Source organism: Phasianus colchicus, chromosome 1, assembly GCF_987193195.1.
Source record: "Phasianus colchicus chromosome 1, bPhaCol1.hap1.1, whole genome shotgun sequence".
Lineage (NCBI taxonomy): Eukaryota > Metazoa > Chordata > Aves > Galliformes > Phasianidae > Phasianus > Phasianus colchicus.
The window spans coordinates 149220549-149244431 of record NC_143436.1 but is presented as its reverse complement, the minus strand read 5'-3'; the positions used below and the strand labels follow the sequence as shown (position 1 = coordinate 149244431).

The 23883-nt window shown below is 38.5% G+C and overlaps 1 protein-coding gene and 1 long non-coding RNA gene across 11 annotated transcripts in view; one reads left to right on the top strand and one right to left on the bottom strand.

Annotated features, from left to right (window-relative positions):
* Positions 1–611: 611 nt before the first annotated feature.
* The window catches only part of GPC5 (glypican 5), a 286321-nt gene continuing 263049 nt past the window's right edge, over positions 612–23883 (top strand). For 6 of the 9 annotated variants that reach the window (XM_090130053.1, XM_090130078.1, XM_090130088.1 and 3 more), the window contains exon 1: positions 612–8318. Coding sequence is in view for 1 of the 9 variants with exons in the window: in XM_090130078.1 (XP_089986204.1) it covers positions 8226–8318 (93 nt within the window). In the remaining 8 variants the exon portion in view is untranslated. Of the gene's footprint in view, positions 8319–13192; positions 13265–23883 lie in introns of those variants that run through there. The other 3 variants (XM_090130101.1, XM_090130062.1, XM_090130072.1) reach the window with 2 other exon arrangements.
* Positions 10447–12902, bottom strand: LOC149920139 (uncharacterized). 2 transcript variants are annotated; one of them, XR_016461320.1, is made up of 3 exons: positions 12821–12902; positions 11039–11137; positions 10447–10958 (listed from the first exon to the last, which is right to left on the bottom strand). It is a non-coding gene; the product is annotated as an uncharacterized LOC149920139 (long non-coding RNA). The 2 variants fall into 2 exon arrangements; XR_016461321.1 differs by having other exon boundaries at positions 10448–10958; positions 11039–11127; positions 12821–12861.

The following is a 23883-nucleotide window of genomic DNA, read 5'->3' as shown; positions in this document are numbered from 1 at the left end:
CAAATTTAAGCTATTTTAAAGTACTTTTCTTATTAGTTAAAGTAAGCATGAATTTCAATATCTTGTCAAGCTTACAATAATTTAAGAGGCCACCTTGCAAAATGGCTGTTAAGAATCAGCAGCAATGTTCCTAAAGCCAGTATAGCTTACAAGACTGTTTCTACTCTGTATTGCAGGATTGCACAAGTGAGACGGATGACAGATATCCTGATCAGAAGGGAGGAAGGGGCAGATATCCTGATCAGAAGGGAGGAAGGGGAGAGTTGTCAAAAGGTCAGCTCCTGGGAAAAGATGCAAAGAAGATTACATTTACTGTGCAGTTGTGCCTTAAATTGAGCCTCACAATTGTTTATATCCTTAAAAATGGATATATGTATATATGCTTAAAATAAAGGGTTTTGTCGGCAGTGGGTTTTGACAGGGCAAGATTATAGCAACAGAAGAACAAATGATGATGAACTGTCATTTTTAGTGACTGCAAGAACTTTTAGTAAAAGGGGAGCTTAAATACAATAGATAACTTTTTTGTATGAAGTATTAGTTCAGAATTTTGAAAAAGCTTTGACTTAAAAAATATATATATATATATATTTAAATGGAACTAGAAATTTCCAAGGATGCATATACATACTTCTCTGATGTGTTTTTTTTTTTGCTTGTTTTTAATTATTGGTTCCAGAAAATGTAATTGGAGAAATGGAACATTGCTCCCTGAGTTTTCATATTCTGGGGAAAATGAAAAAGTAGAATTACTTTGTTAGGAAACTACTTCATATGTTTTAACTGAAATATTTGTACTATGCCATCCTGAACTATTGTACATATTCTTGTTTCTCGTTTGGATTGGATTATTGTGTTCTGTTCTTTAAACTTCTGTAGTTTCTCATGAAAATGGGACTGCAGGACAAAATAATGAGGAGCGCAACCTTCAGATATGGTTTAGCTCTCGCAACTAAACTGAGAGATAACAACTTAAAAAGATGTAGGCCAGTTGTCAGATTTGGCCTAGTTTGGCCTATTACATGACAGGGGATGGTGGCAATGGCCTAAGGAATGTCTTGATTTACTAAGTGTAGTAGTAGAATGTGATATAACGCAATATAGTACAGTATGATTGGAACTGAAGCTAATAAATGAATGAAATGAGAGAGTTTCTGAAACCAAAGTCCTTACCCTAATACTGCAGGTGAAAAACTGCCAAGGAACAAAGAGGAAAGTCTCATGACTCCCGGTCAGTTTTTTCTTTCCCTCTAAATGGAAATAGAAAAATGAAGTCCTCTGGGAGTTGTAGTTCAATCTTCTCTTTTGAGAACAAAAGACTGGAAATATCATCAATGCACAGAACTGCAACATTAACTCTTTAACTCCCAGTGCACTACTTGATGCTCTAATATAGAATACCGATCCACTGATGTGAAAAACCATCAAAACATGGCACCTATGAAATCATGAATGCAGTGACCTAGATCTGCGTGACTGCAGTTTGTAGCATTTATTTTTCTAATTTTGTATGATTAAATATTATGCACTGATGGAATTCTGTTGGGGTGAAGGTTGGGGTAGTTGCAGTGGGAGACATCAGTTGCCACCTGCAAATGAAATTCTTTTGGAAGACCCTTTGTTTTTTAATTTCTTCTGTCTCCTGGAGAAGGCAAAAAATACACAAACAAAAATATAGAAACAGCCCTGCTGAGCAGAATTTGTATTCCATTTTGGAATTATGTATAATATCATATTATCTTAGTAATATTTCGTCAGACAATAAACTCTAGCAAAATGACACCAAGGAAAATGTATCATTCAACACACAACCTCATTTTTTTTTTTTTTTTTTGCTTTAAACATTAAGATTTATATATTTTATATAGATACATACTTTAAAGTCATCCAGGAGTTGCAGTGGAAGGGGAGGCTGAGATACTTTTACAGGTATATTATTTACAGGAATTGTGGAGACCTTCTAAGGTCTTTCCAGTTTTTTTTCTTGTTTGTTTTTTTTCTCCTTTCTAAGAAGCACTCAAATTCTGCTGAAGCTTGAGATTAAGCTTACATGCCTCCATTGTCTTTACAGTGCTCTGGAACACTAAGTGATTAACAGTAGGCCAACCTCTCAAAGTGTTTACGTGCTGTAATATCTAATTCCTATTTGTACAATGGCTTTGTAAGAGCCAAAGTAGATATTTGCTCACATGTACTAGATAGTTTCCATGAAATGTATGTTAATGCTATTGTCAAGCTGGGAAATAAATGCAGTTTTCAGAGATGGTCTCCCAGGGTATGCCTTGAGTTAGTCTGCTTACTAGCTGGGCACAATTTCTTCTCATAAAAGATTTTGTTCCTATGTTAGAAGCAAATACAGGTGGTTTTTTTTTGTGTGTGTGTTGCAGTAAATTGTGATGTAAGAATTGGTGGTACCTAAGTATCTCTGTAGGTATGATGTATTTATTTAATAAGGAGGACCTAGGCTTATCTCCATACATTAGTTTCATTTATTTAATGCTAAATTGGGTAGTGTACTAGAAATACAACCTAGGAAGAAGTTAATGGGCAGCAGAATCATGAAACCTAGTTGTACTGCAGTCAGTTTTGTTATCCGAAGTAATCCAACTTCCACTTGAGTCTTTATGTAATTGAGATGTTTCTCATATCCCATATCTGTAATACCAAGGAAGTACCTGTTAACAAGTTATTAGAGGCAGATGGACATTAACACAATTACAGAGTGTGATTTTTATGAAGTATATGGTTGGAAATTGATTTCTAGTGTTGTAAATTTCGTTACCGAGTTCATAAAGGATTTGTGTGGTGGTGTAAATTCCTTAATTTATAAGGAGAGCATGTGAGGTAGTTAGGGAGGCCAACAGACTCAGTAGAAAATTAGATCTCTATTTTGTTTGCTTTTAGTGTAGAAAGAAGTCTGTGCTAGCAGGTAAAGACAAAATACTTTATCAGTAAGAGAAGACTGGAATCCAGAATTGATGTCTAGTACCTCAACTTGGTGAAGTTCTGCTCCATTTCAGTCCAGTTGCTTCAGCTGTTACAGTACGTGTTGGGGTAACCTTAGAAAGACTGCGACGCCCTGTCACTTTGCAAATGCACTAATACCCTTCATGTTCTCTCAGGAGAGATGTGGAAAGTTTGAATTACTCAAGCAAATGCTCATCTTGAATGTGTTAGTGATAATAAAATAAATGAGGATGCTTGCACCTGCTTTCTTTGATACTTCCCTACATGTGACCAAATTATTGCACTTTGGGCTGAACTCTAGATTTAGTAGGTTCACTTAGCTTACGGATTCAGATGGGAGTAGTGACATACCTCATCACCAGGTCAGCACTGGTAGGGTGTAGCTACTAAATTTCTGCTTCTGAACAGATGTGTCTGAGAGTCAGTGCTGATGGAAACTTAAACATTTAATGACTTCTAGCTGCCTAGATTTGCCCTGATTTTGAATTACTAAATTCTGGATTCAGTGCTAGATTCAGGCTTTAATTGCCTGACTTAGATTTCATGAATCTGGAACTAAGACTCTAAGTTGGAAGGAATGGAGTCGATCCCTCTGAGCAAAACTCAGTGCTGAATAAAACTTGAGAGCTGTGGTAGAATAACTTCTGTGAACTCTAAGCCATACTTCCTTGAAAACATGAGAGCTGAGGGTTGTACCTGTGTGGGTAAAAACTTTTTTTTTGCCTGTGATGGCTGAAGTAATGTTGTAGGCAAACTAACTTCCAACTCTGCTGGTACAGCAAGGTATAAAGAATGGTAGCTGTATACTGAAGACTGCAGAGACATGAAGAAGGACCTTTTGTCTTTGAGCATTGGTTTGCAGAATGTGTATGATTAGTTAGAGTGAGTCACTATGGTAAAATAGGATCTGAAGAAGTGAAGGGTGTCGTAACCTGGGTTTTATTGTCTTATGAAATGTCCCAGGAGACCTATTTTTAAAAATATTTTTAATTTTTACTCTGCTGTTTTAAGTAGAATGGATTTAGCTTACCTTATTTACCTTACAGTATTTACCTTATAGCTTGTATAGCTAAGATTTACACACAGTTAACAGTCTTATGATTCACTTTTGTTTGAAATTTATGAAATGTATAAAGTAAAATTATTTTTTTGTTACTGTTGCAGGTTGCTCCTTTTTGCATGTTTTGGTCCTCTTATTTCACTTGAGGAAAAAATAGGGCATGCTAACAAAGAGTGTGTATTGTAGCAGTTGCAGGAAGTTGAAGGATTGAGTGTATTTTGTTTATATGCAAGTCCTTTAGCTTATGCCTCCTAGAATAGATGAAAAACTATTTCTGTACCTGCAAAAACTGAAAAGCTGAGCATCAGCTACAGAGTTAACTGTTTGCAAGTTGTGTGGGTGAGAGCAACAGTAAATAACAGAAGTTGAGTGATGCTGCTTAATGTATGCATAAATACTCATGTTGTGACATACCTGATAACTTATAAGTATGCTGCCTCTTGTTGAACAGGTTTCTGATCACAGAATCTCCTTGAACATCATTGTTCTGAATAAGTCAAAGTATTGCAAACATACGGACTAAGGGAAATTAATTCTCATCTCTAGGCACAATAGAACTTGAATATTTTATAACTTAATAGGGAAGAATTATTCTCTGTGCCTTATGTGCTTAGAGGAGACCAAAATAGTTTGTTAATCTTTTGCACATGCTTCGAAGAATACTTGAGTACCAACTGAAGTATATGATATTTTCCCCCTCCCCCCCACTGCTGATGCTAGACTGAAGCAGTGATGCTGAATGTGTTTTTTCATATTAGGATTATATTGCAGAACAATGCCAATTACGTGACACTTTTTATTCTGTTACATGTGAATATTTTGTAAGTTGCTACTTTCCTTTGTTGCAGTCTTCTTTACTGGTTACTCCTCTTAGGGAGCAGTTCAGATGTTATTGTCTGACAGTGTTTTAATTGTACAGACCCAAGTTTCTAAGAAGTAAGACAAGTGACATTAATCAAGAGGAAATGTGATTAAGAATGTTCAATGTTAGAATATCTGAGAAAGTCCCTATGGGAACACTGTACCTAGCAGTAAGGAGAAGTACTTTTTTAAAGTAAACTGCTGAGCTAGACTTGGAGTATAAATTATTTAATAAATAAAACCTTTATGAAAACATACATACGTAATTACGTACTGGGTACAATATTCCTAAGCAAACGCTTGAACTTCTGAATCACTGTGAAAAGCTGAAGCTCCTTCTAAACGAGTAAGATGCAATACCTGCATTTTGAAAACCTTTTCCCTTTAAAGGAAGCAGCAGTAATTTAAAAAAAAAAAAAAAAAAAAAAAGTAGGAGGGAGTTCTCCCCCCGCCCATCCCGCTGCCGGCGGAGGCGCTCGACAGAAGCCGGATGCGGTCGCTGTGCGCTGGGCTTCCCGGCTACGCGCCGGGCGGCAGCGGGGCTGGCTGCGTGCTCCGGGGCCGCTGAACGGTGCGTCAGGCAGCAGTTCAAAAGCAGCGGTGCTTCAGGTCCTCGGCGGCGGGCACCGGCTTGTTGATTTGTCTGTGAAGATGAGGACCACGCAAGGAGTTATGCAGGGATGGGGAAGCGGGACACGGAGTGGTAGGGGCATAATGCAGTGTGGGTAAGTATAAAAGTTTAGGTTAAAATGTGGAATAGTAGTAGAATAGCATTTGTAATGTGGAGGGAGGATAGTCTACAATTCTCCTTCGTGACTTGCAGTTATTTCCCTAGCGTAGTCTCAACTGTTTGCCTATGAGGTCACAGCTGATAATCCACTATAATCACAAAGAATCAAATAATGTTGTTAACATTTTTGTTTAAAAATATAATTAAAATTTCTTAATTCATTTAGAAAACTCTCACTCTGACTTGTGTTTGTAGATAAATTGTCAAACTTTTGTAATGCTGAGATGAACTTTCATTAAAGCAGTTAATGGATCTGTAGATGAGGTCAACTTAGAGATGCATGTGAAGTTTTACTGGCCTCATAAGTTTATGGGGTCATTGGTAGCAGAGCAGGATAGTGCTATGAATCCAAATGGTGCACAGCTCTTTTAGTTCAGGTCTAGCTTAATTATCCCAACCTAAGATAAGAGAATTTTCTTTATATACTTACTGTAGCAACTGTACAGTAATTCTGCATAACTGAGGGTGGGGAAGGGCTTTTATTTTTTTCATTCCCTGCTGATTTTAAAGCTTCGAGGAGCTCCATGTGAGTGCTGGGTTCCCCCACTAAGTTCAAAGCACAAGGACAGCATGAGAACCAAGAGGAGTTTAGGAGGAGTGCGGATTAGTCCAGAAGTAGGTACCTGAATTTTCCACAGGCACGTGATGTGAACATAGTAGTGAACACACAGTCCATGGTTTTAATAAGAACTTCCTTAATTGATGTGATGTATGTAAAAATTAAGATAGGACTCATGACTGAGAGAACTTAGGAGAATGACTTAAAGTTTAACAGATGTTTGAACTACTTTTAGATATCTAAAATGAAATAGGAGATAGTATGAAAGTATTTCTTCCTTTTAGAAGCTGGAAACTGGGGCAGGTGCTGCAGTCTTTTGGAAATTAGCATCATGGATGGGATGGGAATTGTTTTTGTAGCAGCTATTTAAAGGGATACAGGGAGGATAGCACAGCCAAATAAAAGGTTTTCAGTGCTTACAAGCAAGGTAACGGTCTGAAGAAGAATGTTAGCAATGTATGTAAGTAGTTAAGTTAGTGTTGTATGTCAAGAGAAAAAAAATATATGAAAATTCAATTTCTTATCAGTCTTTTCCCTTAACCTGTAGAATTGGAGCATAGAAGTTTTTGTGATTCATTACCAATAGGAGATATGATAAAATGCCAGTTTGCTTTAAATCCATGGGCTCTGGGATCATTTGTTGCTGATGGTGAACTTTTATACAGTTCAAGAAACTCACATTTTAAAAAGAATATTTGTCTGTATTTCTTATCTGGCAAGACTTTTCCCCTCTTTTCTAATAAATTATCTTTGTATCTTTATTGTGAACAAATGCGTCTTGTGTTGGATGTTGAGGAATTACTTTGTGGTTCCCAGGATTTCCTCTACCATCTTCAAGCTGCTGAGTAAGATCCTATGCTTCCTGCCTCTCAAATCCAAATTGTTTTCTCCAGTTATACTCTTCAATATTCAAAAGTGTTCTCTTTAAGAACAAGTGTTTTACTGAGTGGCAAGGGACTTGCTATCTACTAACAGCGTACAGACAAGATACTGAATTGTTAATTATTTCTATTTTGGCTGAAACCGCATTGTTTTATTTGCAGTTCTGTTTCCTCCACCTTTTTCCATATGAAGAGCCCCAAATCTCTTTTGCTGTAGTTTGCTTTATCGAAAGATTGTAACCTGTTTTCTTTGTTCAGTCCTTATGTATTATATGTATTATAAATACATCATGGTTCTGTTTATCAGCTGTGTAAGAACAGTAGAACAAATTCTGTTAAAGGACATTTCAAATATTGTATGTTGGAATTTGCTGACTGAAGAAAATTGCCAGGTCCAGAGTACAAATGGCTGAGAGAAAGGGAAGAGTAGTTCTCTGCACAGGTCATGAATTAAGCTGTCACTCAGTAGGTTAGATGTTAACATAATGCCTTATTGCCTTGCTCAGCAGCGAAGCAGTTTGTTTCTAACGCAAGTTTTAATAGCTGATGTGCTGTTTTGTTACACTTATTCACATGGGTGCTCAGAATAATTCACACATTCTTCACAGTTTTGTAGTCTTATGTTTAATTTGCTGCCACAGATATGGGATTGGAGTGAAAGCTGGGACAGACTCGTGCTGTAGCAGCACGCTGGATGATCACGGACAGTTTCACATCCTAAGAAAAAAATAAAAAAAGCTTCCAGCTGTATTGGTGAGCATGTCCTTAAAATGAATTCATGGAGGGGGGGGGTTCCTAATTCTAGTGTGATGACCCCGGGCTGCGGTGTCTCTCAGCATCCATCCTCGCCCTCATTTGCGGGCAGTACCCTTTCGCCGCCGGGTCCCCTCCTCGCAGGCGGGGCGGGCGGGGAGCACCGCCGGCTTTGGGGAAGGCCCCGCCTGCAGGGGGCGGCGGGCGGCGCTAGCGAGCGGCGAGCTGGCTGGCAGCGCGAGGCTCTGGGGCTTCTGAGCCGCGCTCTCTGCGAAGGTTGACGGGCGTGAGGAAACGGAGCCTTCGGCGTCATCCTGTTGCTGCTCGCCGCCGCGGCCACCCCCACCCCTCGGGATGGGGAGCCGCGGAGCTGCGAGGCTGTCAGGAAAGTTTTCCAGCTGCGTCAGCTCGGCTCCCTCAAGAGCGTCCCGAAGTTCCCGCGGGCAGGTGAGGGGAGAGCGGGGACCCCGCGGGAAGGAGCGGCGGCAGCAGCGAGCTGCGAGTCGCTCTTCAGCCGCCGGACAGGCGGGGAGAGCCGTGGGTCGGGCGGTGGGGTGAGCGCCGAATGGCACGGGAGGATTGGCACGGCTGCAGCCGGTAGGTGTGCACGTATTCTACACGTTATCTAGATAAAATTCCTAGTGGTGTCACATCTTAAATAATTGAAATTTGAGTGCATCGTAGCGTTGTATTGAGAATGAAACTTTGAAAGTGGAAATCATGAATGTAATGAGAAGCACCTTCCTGGATTTTTGTTTGTTTGTTTTCTTCCAGTTTTGTGTGTCAGTTGATTTCAGTCATACTACTGAAAGTGCAATACATGGATATTTTTGTTTTTGGGGACAAGAGAAAATGCTTTTATTCTTTAAGCGCATAATTAATAATATCCCGTGTGTAAAATCCATTCACGTTTAGATGTGGATTAGTAAATGTGAATCAGTGCTTTCGTGACAGAAACTGACTTCTATATACAGCAAAAGTTGAATTAACGTCCGCCTTACTTAAAAATGTCAGTTGTCTCTACCTCTTCTAAGATAATTGGTGTAAGCTTTTTTTAATTCTGCAAGCAGAGATTAGCGATTTTATATCTATTCCTACAGGAGTCACTTCAAAGTAGGGCTTTTGACAGACTGACTTGTGAACTGCACTCTGTAACGTTGTATTAAATTTAGGATTATCTGTTATTATTATGATACTGTAGTTAGGTCACCAGTACATGTAACAGTATCCAAGGCCTTATTAAATTGTCTGTAGTTTAAGCTTTTATCATAACCTTCACCAAAAAGAAAGCAAATGCTTTTGTTGGAAAGTCTGCTTAGACAAATTCTGTGCAAATGCAGATATTTTGTCTGAAAACAAGCAAGTAAAAAAAAAAAAAAAAATCCTGGTCAGTGACATAAACGTTTGGTGCTCATTGCATGCGTGAGTAATATCAGTATGAACGATAGGTTGATTGTCGCTGTGCTCTTCTTCATCCATAGTCTGGTGTAACTATTGTACTTTTGGCATCGTCATTTATTTTGGTGCGATAGGTTCACTCGCATAATGAGAGTAGGGAGGAAATGTGTTGCCTCGAGAAAACAATTGTAGTGGTTACCTATGTATGCAGGTCACTCCAAAAGTAATGCCTTCTGTTAATTGCCATGGAAACTACAACAAAGAGCACAAAAACACTATTTGATAGAGCAAATTCTCAGCTACAAAACACTGTTTTTCAACATAATCACCACTATTAGCTGTGCGTTTTTGTCAGTGACAAACAAGAACCTCCATCTTGTGCTTGTAAAATTCTTCACCAGCAGAGGTGACCCACTGTCACTGCTGAAATGCACCACCCAACCCGCATCCACTCAGCTTCACAGAAGTTCAAATAGCATTGATGAATGATTTTGACATGTTTTTGACGTGAAGGAATTCAGTGACACACCTCATACGCACTACCATGTCAGACACCGTTCTGTCAGACTGACCCTCTGCTGCCATCTATCACACAGCAACAACATGTAATGGGATATTGGTGGGAAGGTTCAATGTCTACAGTCTTACCATCAACATATGTCCTTGTATGTAAACAATTTATGTAGGTGCTGACTTGTGAAAATAGGTGTTAGAGCTGCCTGCAGGAGTCTCAGTTTGGTTATTTATGAGTGGGCTTCTAGCACTATTTGTGGTTTACTGGAGCCTCTGGAAGGTCTTGGCAGGACTATTAGCTGCCATCATCTGGGGTGCTTCCTGGAGGGGGAGTGGACACCACATAGGAGCCCTCAGCCCCATGCATTTTGGCAGTGGATGATGGCAGCGGGTGGTTAGAGCAGTCAGTGGTGCCCAGAGCTCTTCAGCTGATTAGGTGTTAGATGGCATGATCTGATTGCCAGGCTTCTCTTAGCACCAGAAAGCTAAGATTGATGATTTATTGAAAAAAAGTTAAATTTTCTGGAATTGTAGAGTCGATCCCATTTTTTTTTTCCAAACTCTGAACAGATTATTTTAATTTTAGGAACCAAACTAGGCTTCTTTTTGGCAATTTTTGGAGACCATTTCTGGTGTCATAAGAATAAAAAACATAATTAAAGGAATGAAGATGATGATTGGTATGAAGTTCATTGCGAAGACTTTTTGGGAACAGTTATACGTACAGAATTAAATAAACGAGGCAAAAAGCTGCTTGAAGAATGTCTTAATGTTTGAAAAAGTTAGTGCCTAATGCTGTTTTGCTAATTCAAGTTAAAATACTCTTGCTAGTTCAGCTTAACATAGCAGTTAAATCAGCTTAAGGTCTGGGTCACAAGCAACCCCAAACACTTCTTTGAATTCTAATTTAGGTTTCCAGTACAGTTGAAATTCAGGGTATTTGGATTTTGGCTTTATTGGAGGTAAAATCAAGAATGTGTGTGCTTCTGCTATTTGTTGAACATGTTCAGATCTACAGAAAAGGATTTGAACAGAGACAGGAAGTGGATTATGCAGTGGTGTCAGTTGTTGAGGTCCATTTTATCACGTCTGTGTTTTGTAAGGATTGTTGTCTGTGTTATGTCTGTGAGTATAAGCTGTTAGCTCCTGAATGCAGGTAGCATTTCATCTCTGGCTCTGTAAAATGTAAGAAGAATCTTGCTAGGGTGCCTGCCAGTAGGAAGGGGATCTTGTAGGATGCTAGAAAGAAGCCAAACCTGTACCAGTGCTGCCTGTGATGTCCTTGGAAAGCCATGTGTAGGATGCATCTTCTCTAAAAATGCATTAAGAGACTTTCTGGAGCCATCTAAATAGAGCTACAAAGAAGTCAGCAGGGTTGACAGTCCAGAGTCATGTGCTTGAGTTTGATCCTTACCTCTTTTATTTAGCAGTGCTGAAGTACTTTACACTTATCTTAATAGCGATAATTAATGTGGGGCAGTGGCTGTAATAAAGATTAGTTTACAAATAGATAGTAAAAGATGAGCATGAGAAAAACTCGTGTGATACAGGTTGCAAATCTTTTTTGCAGTAAACCACTTGTTTGAATGTCTGCCTCCAGCCAGTGACATTTCAGTGCTGTCTCTTAAGACTGTTTATCGTGATAGTCCTGGGTATGTTTTGGGATTTTTCAGTCTCTGGATTTGATCTCATGAAAGTATTTGCCTAAGCAGACAGGCAGAAATTTACCATGTCTGGTATTTTCTCTTTCTGGTCATTAACATCCTTATCCTGCCAGCACTTGCTTTTATCCCAAGTTACTGAATATATGGATTTGTAGGGTGGAGACCATGAATCAAAGGCTGAAATCAGTTCCAGATCTTCTAGAAATAGGTAGAATTATTCTTCTGGATTATTCTGTTTTATTCTTGCTGAGCTTTTTTCTACTCTCATCGAGATTGTTTCCAGTTATGAAACTTTTCCTAGACTCTAACTGTATATTTTAATGTATATTTATTATAGGGTAAATTATTTCACTTTTCTCTCTGCCTTGGTTTTGGATAAAAAGCAAGTTGTAGTTACAGAGCCTTCAGAATTTAGTACTGAAAAGAACCACTGTTCCCACAGTTAGAAACTTTCTAACTGTATTTCAGAATACTTGGCAATGAACCATTCTTGCCTAGGACAGTAAGATTTTTACTCACAAAAACATGTAAAAATGTATGTTTTTCATTGTAGGTTGTTCTGAAAGTCCTGATTCAGTTGCTGGCGTACTCTCCTCAAACACTGTCCTGTACACTGTTGCTTGTTCCGTAGCATTTTAATGGAATAATTACAAAACCTTTCTGTGGACTCTGAGCAACCACTCCATTTCTAGTTCGTTGGACTCTTTCACATATTGTATTCAATTACTTTTTTCTGACCATTGAAAGCAGCTGTGTTTAATGAGCTGGAATAGAATTAGGTCAATAAAATGTACTTTGTAAGTGTGTGATTAGCAGTCTTAAAGTAAAAACAAAGTTCCCTTAGGGTTAGGAATGATGGTCGTGTTAAAAATATGCTGCTTAAAAGAAGTATTTACCATAAATTCAAAGGAAGAAGAGAATATTTGAAGAATCAATTAAAACTGTAAATATTCATTATTGTATTTTTTTTTAGAGTTTTGCTAAAAGCCTGAATGTCTTCTTGAAGCTACACTAAAGTCTGTAACAAGCTTAGGTAAAAGTTCACATTAGTTTCCGAATTACAAGAGACAAAACGTCAGAAAGCTTGAAAGCTAGGCAGTGCAAAACAATGAAAATACTAAGTGCAGTTTGGCTAATACACCTAATCTTTAAGTTATTTAATTTTAATAATAGAGAGTTATACATATGTAACTATATGCGCAAAGAACTGCATGTGAGCTGATGCTGTGTGTATTGTTAATAATAAAACCGTAATAGCAGAGTCTATATATATTGTGAAAGTGGCACAAAAGCTTTGTGCTTCTCTTAATCTTGTACGAAAGAAGAAATCATTGCTTCTAAGAAATGAAATTGCTGGTTACTTCTGAGGAGTACCTTTGTCACTCATCAGAGAGGGCCCTTAGGGAACACTAGGATAGGTGGGGTGACTACTGGGAGACTCTGACAGCAACACCACAGAGGTCCTGGTGATTGTGCAGAGGTACAGTGCTGGTGCTGACTAGTGTGCTGAGGGGTTGGGAAAGCCTCCACAGGGTGATGGCACCCTGGGCAACTAGTTTTGATGTCACAGTAAAATAGTGGTATGTCACCAGGTGATGGACTGTGACCTCATGTCCCTCCACTGTATATGTTGGGGTGCCACCAGAGCCTCACCCATCCTGATTTGTTCCTGGAATCTAGCTGAGCTTGTTTGCTTGCCTTGTGCTGTAGGTCTGGTGGCAGCTGTTCTCAGCCCATCCCCACAGCATCACCTGTGTTTCCTCAACTTTCACTGGCTCAGTCAGGTGGGCCTTGCAGGGCGTGCTTCAGTCAGCAGAGGTAAGTGGTGTGGAGATGCATACCTGGGGCAGCTGCAGGGTGGTTGCTGGAGTTTGAGTTGCTGCCAGAGGACCATGGCTTCAGCCTGGCCCTGCGCTGGTGGGGAGCATGAGGTGGGCCAGCCACAGGGCTGGGAGGGTTTCCTGCTGAGGGACCCATGCATTGCTGCTTTATTTTTAAAAGAAGAACAGGAAAACACCATGACACTTATTCCATGGACAGAGCCTTTGGGTGCTGCTAGAAATGGAGGTGTTGTTCCTGACTATGGGGCACAATGGTTGAGGTTCAGCAGTCCCTTTAAGTCTTTTTGCCATCACCAGGGAGAGGAGATCAGCACCTGTTCCTCTGTGCCCCTCATGAAGTAGCTTCCCTCAGTCTCTTCAAGGCTAACAAGCCAAGTGGCCTCAGCTGTTCCTGCCCATGTTTCCACCTCTCGTTTGCATAGTCTGCAGACTGGTGCTGCCATCCCAGCTAGGAGGATTGGCATCTGCTCCCACTCCTACCACTTGCTATGCTCAGGTCAGGTCATGCTGGTTTTGAGTAGTGTCTTGGTGGAACTTGTCCCCCCTCCATCACTGTTGCGGCTTGCTAGCTGCTTATTAAATTGGGATCAGTTGTTGAATAAGAGAGGGCAACGTATTGATGCCAGGTTCAGATGGCACAGTTTGGCTCATGTCCAGATGGTTGAGAGCTAATGTAGTTATCCTTGCTACATAATGCAGGGCAACACCATGCCCAAAGCACGTTGTGGTGCTAGGGTGGTGACAGGAGACCCAGTACTAACCCTTTGATCTGATTTATTTGGCTTTATGGTTTTACTGTTAGGTGTTAAACACTTGTATCGTGGTATTTGGTTTCTCAAAATAGGTGCTAAGGCTGTATTTAGAAATCACTTTAGCCAGATCACTCAGCCATAAATTTTGGTTAGTATGAGATGGCACAGTTGTAACTTCTCTGGGCCTACACTAGATACTGTCTGAATGCAGCAACTGGGCTTGGGGAGCAACCTGTTGCTTGTGAACATCAATCTGATTAAATTGGAACTGGGGCATTATATTCACAGTTTTCAAGTTTGGGATGGATTTCATTGCAATATTAGAATTGTCATTCTCACTTGAGGCAACGCACAATTTTTCATATCTATTTCAAACCCCAGTGCTCAGGTATGAGAACATAACCAGCGAAGTGGAACTTGATTCAAAAATGGGTCCTTTGGAACTGTTATCAAATATACAAGCCACTGAACTGTTGCAGCACAATTCTATTTTTCAGTCAGTATTGAAGGAAGTTTTCACTAAAACAACTACATCAGGAATTGAATATGGAAATTTTAAATCCGAGCTGAAACGCTTTCTTCTCTAATTGAGAATGTTTATTGACTGGATGAGGAAATTTTTATGCTGTTAGAATATGATAGACTGTTCAAAGTTTGAATTACCTGTATTTGCTTAAGGAATATATTATTGAATATGATTTTATTATAGAACAACGTTATTATGAAATATAACCTATATAATTGATTTATTTGTCCTAACTTAAATTTTCTTTCAAGGTCAATTAAATTGTAATATAATATTAAATACCACTCTTGGAAGAGGATCAGAAATCTCTCTGAGAGCTGTCCTCTTGTTATAATAGGCTCAGAAATTGTATCTGCCAGTGACGTGGGTTAAGGCTTGGTTACTTATGTAGTTAGGGAGGCAAATTAATTTTAGTAACTTATTTTTTTTAAGGAGTAGATCAGATATTTGCTGACAAATGAATTTTTGCTTGTGATTATAAAACTATAGTGGACCGCTGATTATTCATACTTAATTAATTAGCTAATTGCTCTGTACATTGAACCTCCACAACTAGCTTTCTAGACAAATATACTTGGGAGGTGGGGGAAGCAAACCCCCAACAGCATGAATATGAGCTATCATTTGACTTTTGGGCAAAATGTCTGTCCTTCTGGTTAGGAACATCAACATTGTCAATGTATTCTGCTATTGTTACAGCTTACTAAGTAAACTATAGCTTACCATTTTTGTCAGATCTATTATGTAAACTATATGATCTATTTTTTATTCTTATTTATTTCTTTTTATAACTTACATAAATTCAGAAATTTATTTTTTAAATGATTACTTTCTCAACACCATATTTATCTTCACACAATCTTGAAATTAGGGGAAATGGCTGTACTGTAATCTTCTATATAACATATAAAAGAGTTTAAACTGACTTGTCATCATGAAGGATCTGGGGAAGGAAATACTGGATTTAGATTTTTTTTCTTATAAATGTAAGTAGTCATCATGTACTATGAATCAGCTTAAATAGAAATGTTAATAATGTGGGATTAATGCAGAGAAAAGGCCGAAAGGCCTCTTACAGCATTATATAAAATGATCACCATTCCTTATGAAGGAATGGTAATGAAAGAATTTGATAATATTAAAATACGCTGATTTACTGACATTAACTGTACCAGTTAGAGTTCTTAAGATAACTTCTGCAATTGCTCTTTCATTTCTGTGTTTCAAAAATGAAACATTTGAGATAACTATAAGAAATACAAATAGTTTTCTGTTTATTTGAATTTATAAGTACATCACAGGAAAGAGAATAAAAGAAATCAGTTGTAAATATTCTTAAAATGCATTAAATTAGAAAACACCATGTATTGCTAAATTGTACCTTCCTTGTCCTTTGTAAAACTAGAGAAAGACTATAGTCTCAAGAGATCTGTACCTTTTAACTATAAGGAAAAATCTCTCTAAAGTTTATTAACTATTGTGATTTGGTTCTGTAGAATGCAATGTCTTTATGTTGGTACACACAAATTACTGTGTGTTTTACCTAAGGATAACATCAGGCATTCCTTATATTCTAGACCAGAATGGACTAGAAATGGAATTGAGTTAAAACACTGTGATAAGGAGTGTTCTCAGATGAATGTCAAAAAGAAGAAAAATTGGTTTTCCTAAAAATAAAAATAAAGCCTAAAGGCTTTATTAAATAAATTTATAGCCTACAGGAGTACTTCTAAGTTCTCAAGAAATGTTTTCAGGGAAAAAAGCATGGTATCTCTATATTTAAGTCACTGACTTCAATCAGTGCTAAAATCTAATTCTTTATGTCATTAGCAACTAAACTGAAGTGTGTAAGAGTCTTCAAATTGCATAAGGAGAGAGAGGAGGTAAACCACTTGTGCCATATTATGTGGCAGGACCCTGTGGTTCTGTTCATCTACTGCCTGTTGTCCACTACAGCTCCCTTGTAGCCTCTGTCTCTGAATCCTCCCACTTCTGTACCAGAGGGAGAAGTCAAAGATGCATCCAGAGCCCAAAGCAGTAATTATTCAACAGAACTCATACTCCTAAAGCAATCATGAGTGACGTTTTCATGGGATCTCACTGCCGTGGCGCAGACAAGGCTAAAATTTGGTAATTCTCCCTACAGTTGTGCTCTTATTAATGTGCATTGCCCTTTTGCACACAGCTCAAAGCAAGAAAAAGCAGCAGAAGATCACAGGTTCATGAATTATCAGTTCTGAGTGGACACTATGCACTTTTAAGTGTTGTGTCATTAGTTGGATTTTGGTTGCGCTGTCTTTCTTGTCTTGTGTCTACTGCCATGTTTTTGTATATTTTTATCACTGTTGTTTTTCTCCTTTTGTAACTGTCTTTATCTCAATCCACAAGTTTTTCCTTTTTTTTGTTTTTTTCCTATTCTCTTCTCTATCCCCCTCGTGGAGAATGAGCAAATGGCTGTGTGGTGCACAGCAGCCTGCCACATTAAATCACAGCAGTCCTTTTGACATCCAGTGTGGAGCCGAAAGGTTTGAGCTAATAGCAGGTCTGACCTGAGCATGTTAAAATTGCTATGAACATTATATTAGTTTAATGTGGCCTCATAAGAGCAGAGTGACCTGTTGGACTCTCTCTTCCTAATGCAGCCCAGGATACATTACCCAGAAGTGTATACTGCTGCCATTGCCTGCTGCATACCAGCACTCCCAGGTCCTTCTCTGCGGGGTGCTAACTCTGCTAACCTGTACTTCTGCATGGAATTATTTCTCCTCCAGTGCAAGACACTGCAGTTGCCTTTGTTGAACTTCATGATGTTTTATGCCCATAATCTTCAGCCTGTTGAATTCTCTCGGAATGGAAGCGCAGCCCTCTGGTGTATCTACCCCTCTGCCCAATTTGGTATCATCAACATACTCTGCTCAGTAGCTTAATTTTTCTGCCCGAGCTTTTTGGATCATGTTATTTAAAACACCTTAATTTATGTAAGGTAACTAATGGAATATGAGAAGTGCAAGCCATGTATGCTTCCCTTTTTCCGTAACTGTATTCGTAATTTAGAATATAGAATGATTTATCAGAGAAAGTATGGAAAAGCAGTAGAAGAGTCAATTTAAGAAGAGTTATGATTTGTAGATTTAGTGGCAGGGAAATAAGTTCAAAGAGATGGTGTAATAGCTGAAAGCATGTGTAAAGGCAAGGTAACACAGATTTTTCACTTTAGAATTTCTTGCTTTTTTTCTTCCTCCACAACCACAAATTCTGACTTGAATCCTCAGGGCACGTAAAAGATGTTTTGTAGTATACAGTAAGAAGTACAGTACTGAATTGTTCCTCTTGAATTTCAGTGTGCCAAACATTTGAAAAGATGTTCATTTCTTTGAGCTTTTCCCATCCTGTTAGTGAAGTGGTAAACTGTCATGACAAATTCATGGGGAAAGCTGGTCATTAGAGAAAGAAACAGTAAAATAGGTTAGACTAGGATTTATGACTGCTCCATATGAAAGTCAGTATGAATATGTTTATTATGTACCTATCAGGAACGGGCTTTCCACTGTTGTGATAAATTTAGTAGCAGTTAGCTCTTTTTAGCCCAAGATTTACAGCATGAGAATGCTGGCTATAAGCTATGGGCTGGATCATATGAGCTAGCAAGTCAGTATTCCCAGTGATGTACATTGCATATCCTTTGTATTTTACCAACACTAGTTAGCAATCTTCACAGCTGGAATAAGATTACAGTGTCAAGGTAATGCTATTATATGACACTAATTAACTGTAATAAAGATACTCTTCACGCAGAATTTTAGTTACTACTGCCATCTAAATTTGTTTAACACTAAATGTCTTTAAAACTCTAGGGATTTCTTTTAAATGTATATACCGATGTTAAAAAAAAAACAAAAAACAAACCAACCAAAAAACAACAACAGAAATTTTCTCTGTGTATTGTGAACTTCTCTTTCATAGTAATCATTGCATTTGTTTCTTTCGCTAAGTGTTGATCTCCAGGTTTGTACTTCTAAAAATCCTGTACCAAAAAGGTGGAGGAAAGATATCAGACTGCAGCAAAGCAAGATATAGAGCAAGTGCTTCAAGCATCTAGTGCTATGTTAAAATTTTTAATATCTCATAATGCAGCAGCTTTTCAGGGTAAGGTTTTCTGCTGTTTGTTTCCAAACTTCTTCGTTTTCATTTGTGTTTGGTTTAGGTGTGTAATTTACCTGTTAATTTTTAGTTCTAATGGAAATGTGTGGGTGTTCTTGAGATACGCTTCTGGGATTAGATTTTGTTCAAGTTGTGTAGGCTTTTGAGTTTTTGAGTTTCTAAAAAAACTCTGAGTTGCTAAAAATAATAACACAGTGAGGGTTGAACCTTAGTTGCTCCAATGCATGATGGGAACCTAACTGGCAAATTAGTAATTGTCTGGGCTGTTGGTGGAATTGTGTTTAAGTGATTTCCCTACACACCACTCAATCTTCTCTGAATTTGAAAGTTAATATAGAAATTGGTCAGGAGTTGGGAAGACGTGAGAAATAGTGGCAGTGTATAGTTTTGTTCCCTTTGATGGAAAGGGATATAGAGTTCACGCATTGAAGGATTTTGTCCTCAGTATTGTAATGTGTACGTATGGCAATTTGATGAACAGGGTAATATGTTAATTTTGTACAAGTTTAGGAAGTTGTCTTTCCACCGACTGCTAAAATGCATTAGCAGATGGACTTAGCTTTAATGGCCATTTCATGACCATAACTCTGAATCCAAAGGCCTTCACTTTTTGAAGTTTGGGTATTGCTATGTTGCTAAAGATGAGTTGCTCTCTCTATTCTGGAAGCATTGCTAGTATTGTATTAGTATGCTAAATACTGCTGTCCATGGGTATCGTGTTCAGGACATCACTGGTAAAATGTATGAAAAAAATCTTTCACTTGCTGTTTTCTGCCTCCATTCTTCCTCCCAACTTCTGTATATTAGCCTTTTTTTTTTTTTTTTGCACCAAGATATGCTGTATTGGATTCAAGGGCTGTAGACTTTGTAGAACTGAGGAACCAACTCTACTCGAGTGAGGGATGTGCTCTCTACTGTGGATTTTTAACATACTCTTCTTTCCTCCAATCCTAGGAGAAGAAAAATCAGAAACAATAATCCATTGATTATTGTATTATTAGCGTATTATTGCACCATAATCACTGATTTAGAGGCTAATAAGGAATGTGTGCACTCTTTAACTTTTCTAGTAATACCATTTGACAGTATAGGAAGGAACTAAAAAAGAATTAGTGATTTTTCATCTTCCCAAAGAATTAGAGATTATTTATGTTCACAATGGAGGGATGCTTTGAGAACTTCCTAAGGATTACCTTATTTCACCTTGTATTGAAACACATGAGTAGTATTTGTTGCTGGAACTCAAGCTATTCTTGGATTGCTTATGAATGTGGCAGCCTTTCACCAAAATAATGGATTTAGCAAGTATCCCTGTGTACAAAAGAGGTAATAAATGGCTTTGTTCACTATGGCATTTTCTGACAATTTACTACTACAGGGGAAAACTATACTGCATTTGTGATGTAATCTCTGGAGCATATTGAATCACGCTGCCCTAATGCAGTTTTGTGTTTGTTTTTGTTGTTTTTTTTTTCTTTTTTTCCTTTAAAATTTTTACTACATAACAAATTCAGAGTCGTCTTTAACTGTGATCAGAGTTAAGTGAATAGACAGAGATTGTTTGAAGTCAAAGTGGACTTGCTGCATTTAAATATGATAAAGTTGTAACCAGTAGTTAAAGTAAATTATATGAACTAAAAAATCAGTTGAAATCTTCTGAGCTGCTTTTTTCTGGTAGCATGTTATGTCATAAGAAATAATGGAATATTTGTTCATCCAAATATGGATTTGATGGGTGAACTGTTCAATGGATGAAGAACTGACTGCAGGATTGTGTCCAGAGAGAGGTGGTCAATGGCTCCATGTTCTGGATGGAGACCAGTGATAAGTGGTATCCCCTGGGGGGTCAGTGCTGGGACCAATACTCTTTAGTATCTTTGTCAGTGACATTGACAGTGTGGTTGAGTGCATCCTCAGCAAGTTTGCTAATAATACCAAGCTGTGGGGTGCGGTTGACACACCAGAGGGACGGGATGCCATCCAGAGGGACCAAAACAGGCTTGAGGAATAGGCCTAGGAGAAATATGTGAGGTTCAACAAATACAAGTGCAAGGTCTTGCACCTTGGTCGAGGCTGGGAGAGCTGGGGCTGTTCAGCCTGGAGAAGAGAATGCTCTGGGGAGACGTGATAGTGGCCTTTTTCAGTATTTTAAGGGGAGCTAGAGGAAGGAAGGGGACAGACACTTCAGCAGAATCTGTGGTGATAGTACAAGAAGAAATCGCTTCAAGCTTAAAGAGGGTAGATTGAGGTTGGATATAAGGAAAAAGTCTTTTAGAGTGATGGTGGTGAGGCTCTGGAATAGATTGCTCAGGGAAATGTTACATGCTTCGTTCCTGGGGACATTCAAATTCAGGGGGACTCTGAGCAACCTGATCTAGCTGTGATGTCCCTATTTATTGCAGGGGTGTTAGACTAGATGATCTCTAAAGGTCCCTTCTAACTCTAAGGATTCTATAATTCTTGTAAAACTAAATCTGCTCTGGTACTGATTCAATTGTTTTCCATTTGCAAAGTTTTCTGAAGAATGATTTGGAGATCAGAAAAGTCTTTCAGCCGGAACTGCTGTATCTCACTTGAGGTTTCAAATGATACATTGCGCTGTAGGTAATTTGCAATTCAGAGAGCTGCTTTGAAGTTCCAACAGTTTTCTCTTTCTTAGCTCTGTAATCTTTTGTATTTTAAGTGTAACATAAATAAGCTAAGACTCAAGTACAGTGAAGTTAAATGAAACTGATTGTATTAAAAGAAAGTGGACAGGCTGAAATCCAGTTTTCACTTGGCTGTTGTACTGACAGACGAGGGTCTCAAAAAATGTCTCCGGTTTGCTGCAGTTATGTACATTGTTCTCTTGCCCTGTAGACTTAACCCATGGCCGTGATGGTGTTACCTTATAGGGTAAGGAAAAGTCTTAGAATCATAGAATGATTTGGGTTGGAGGAGGCCTTAAAGATAATCTAGTTTCAGCCCTCTGTTGTGGTTACCCTATAGATCAGGCTGCCTAGGATCCCACCCAACCTGGCCTTGAATGCCTCCAGGGTTGGGGCATCCACAGCTTCTCTGGTCACCTTGTGCCAAGTGCCTCACCACCCTTTTCCTTGAGTAAAGATTATTTTTCTTAATATCTAATCTAAATCTCTCTTAGAACTGTTGCCCCTATCACTACACTTCTAAGATGTCCTTTGCCATCTTTCCTGTAGACCATCTTTTAAGTACTTGAAGGCTTTGTACAAGTCCTTGTAGATGTCGTCAGTTGCAGCTCTTTATTCACCAACCCTGTAACCTCGATGTAGTAGGCCACCAAGTTTGTCAGACGTGATTTGACATGTCAAAGACTCACTGTTTTTAAAGTGAATTAGCACAGTTTCCAGGTTGATCTTCTGCATAATCTTTCCAGACACACAGGTGAGACTGGGTGGCCTGTAGTTCCTCAGGACTTTTTTTCCTCTTTTAAAAAATTGAAGTTCTATTTCCCCTTTTTCAGTCAGTGAAAACTTCACCAGACTGCAGTGAATTTTCAAGGAAAAGGAGGTACAGAATGTTAATAAAGGGAACAAATATAATACCCACTGTTTGATCTAGGGAGCAAAGCTGTTACAGAAATCTTAATAACTTCAGAAATCATGTCTTAAGATGGTATTTTGATTCCTTTATGATACAAAATCAGGACAAGAAGTGTGCTTATGCAGCTTAAAATTGGACCTGGTATTTCTATACGCACATAAAGCTCAGCACTGTAGGGCTATTTTAAGTGCAGAAATCTGGAGATTTAGAGTAATACTTAAAATTTCAGTGTTAGTCCTTAGTTTTATTTATGTATTGAAAACAATTCTTTTATCATTCTAGAGGAATTTACTTCCATTATGTCTCATTCTTACCTTTTGGATGCTTATTTGTGTTCACATGTTCTTTGCTATGGGTATTTCTGAGGTTTATAAACAAAAGGATTTATTTTGTTTCTGTAATACATTTTTAGCACCTCAGTATGTTCTTAAATTATACTTGCTTAGTGTGCACTTGTGCTTGTGGAGTCTTGTCTCAGGCTGTGCTCACTTACAGTCACTTAATTGTTTTTCTGAATTATGGTAATACCTGCATTGCAATTAAACTGGTTTAGGTGCAGTACAAGTTATGCAATCCTGTCATTGTGGAAGTCATCTGAAATTTCTAACTCAAATACTGGGTGAATACTAAGATTTTGTCAAAATCATATTTTTTGCTAGTACCCAGATAACTACTATTTTGGTTTATGTCTGTGTAACAAAGTGATCAGCATAGGCATATGCTAATCTGGAATTTTTATACTTTTTGTAGTGCTTATACACGAGAAAAAAACTGTGAATTACAAATTTAAAACATTTCCTTTGGAGCCAGGGCTATAAAAGCCTACATTTTCACAGAGCTGTGGATGCCTGCTTCCTGTCTGTTCTGAAAATTTTGTGAAGATGATTTGCTGATAGAATATAGGAGCTTAAAAAAAGACTGAGCTCCAAGAGAACATAGCAGTATAAAGTTGGTAGTTTAGAACAAATGTTTAGTGTTGTTTCAAAGACAGCATTTTCTGTAGCCTTTTAGATTTTCAGGATTTGCAAGTGGAAAACCTGGTGTTCTGTAGGAGCAATCACAGAATCACAGAATGGCCAGGGTTGGAGGGGACCTCAAGGATCATGAATCTCCAACCCCCCTGCCACATGTAGGGCCACCAACTTTCCCACCTAATGCTAGACCAGGCTGCCCAGGGCCCCATCCAATCTGGCCTTGAACACCTCTAGGGATGGGGCATCCACAACCTCTCTGGGCAGCCTGATACAAATACAGGAAAGAAATAGCAAATACAGGGAAGAAACAGTGGAAGAAGTATCAGGGTTGGGGATAACTTTCTGTGGATATTTTTTAACAGGAAAAGTTCTTGAAATAATAATGGATCAAAAGCTGACAGAAATTAGCTGTTGTTTAAAAGGTAATTATAGTCTTAGGATTCTTAAACAGAAAGACAGCAGATAAGATTTGTGCTGATAAACCTTGAGCTGCTCAGTTTTGGGTTATTTATTTGAAGAAAGAAATGGCCCTATTGAAAAAAGAGCTGAGGTATACTCTGAAATCTAAATATAATTTAAAAATTAAAAAAGAGGACAATCCACATTCCTTTTAAATGAGAAA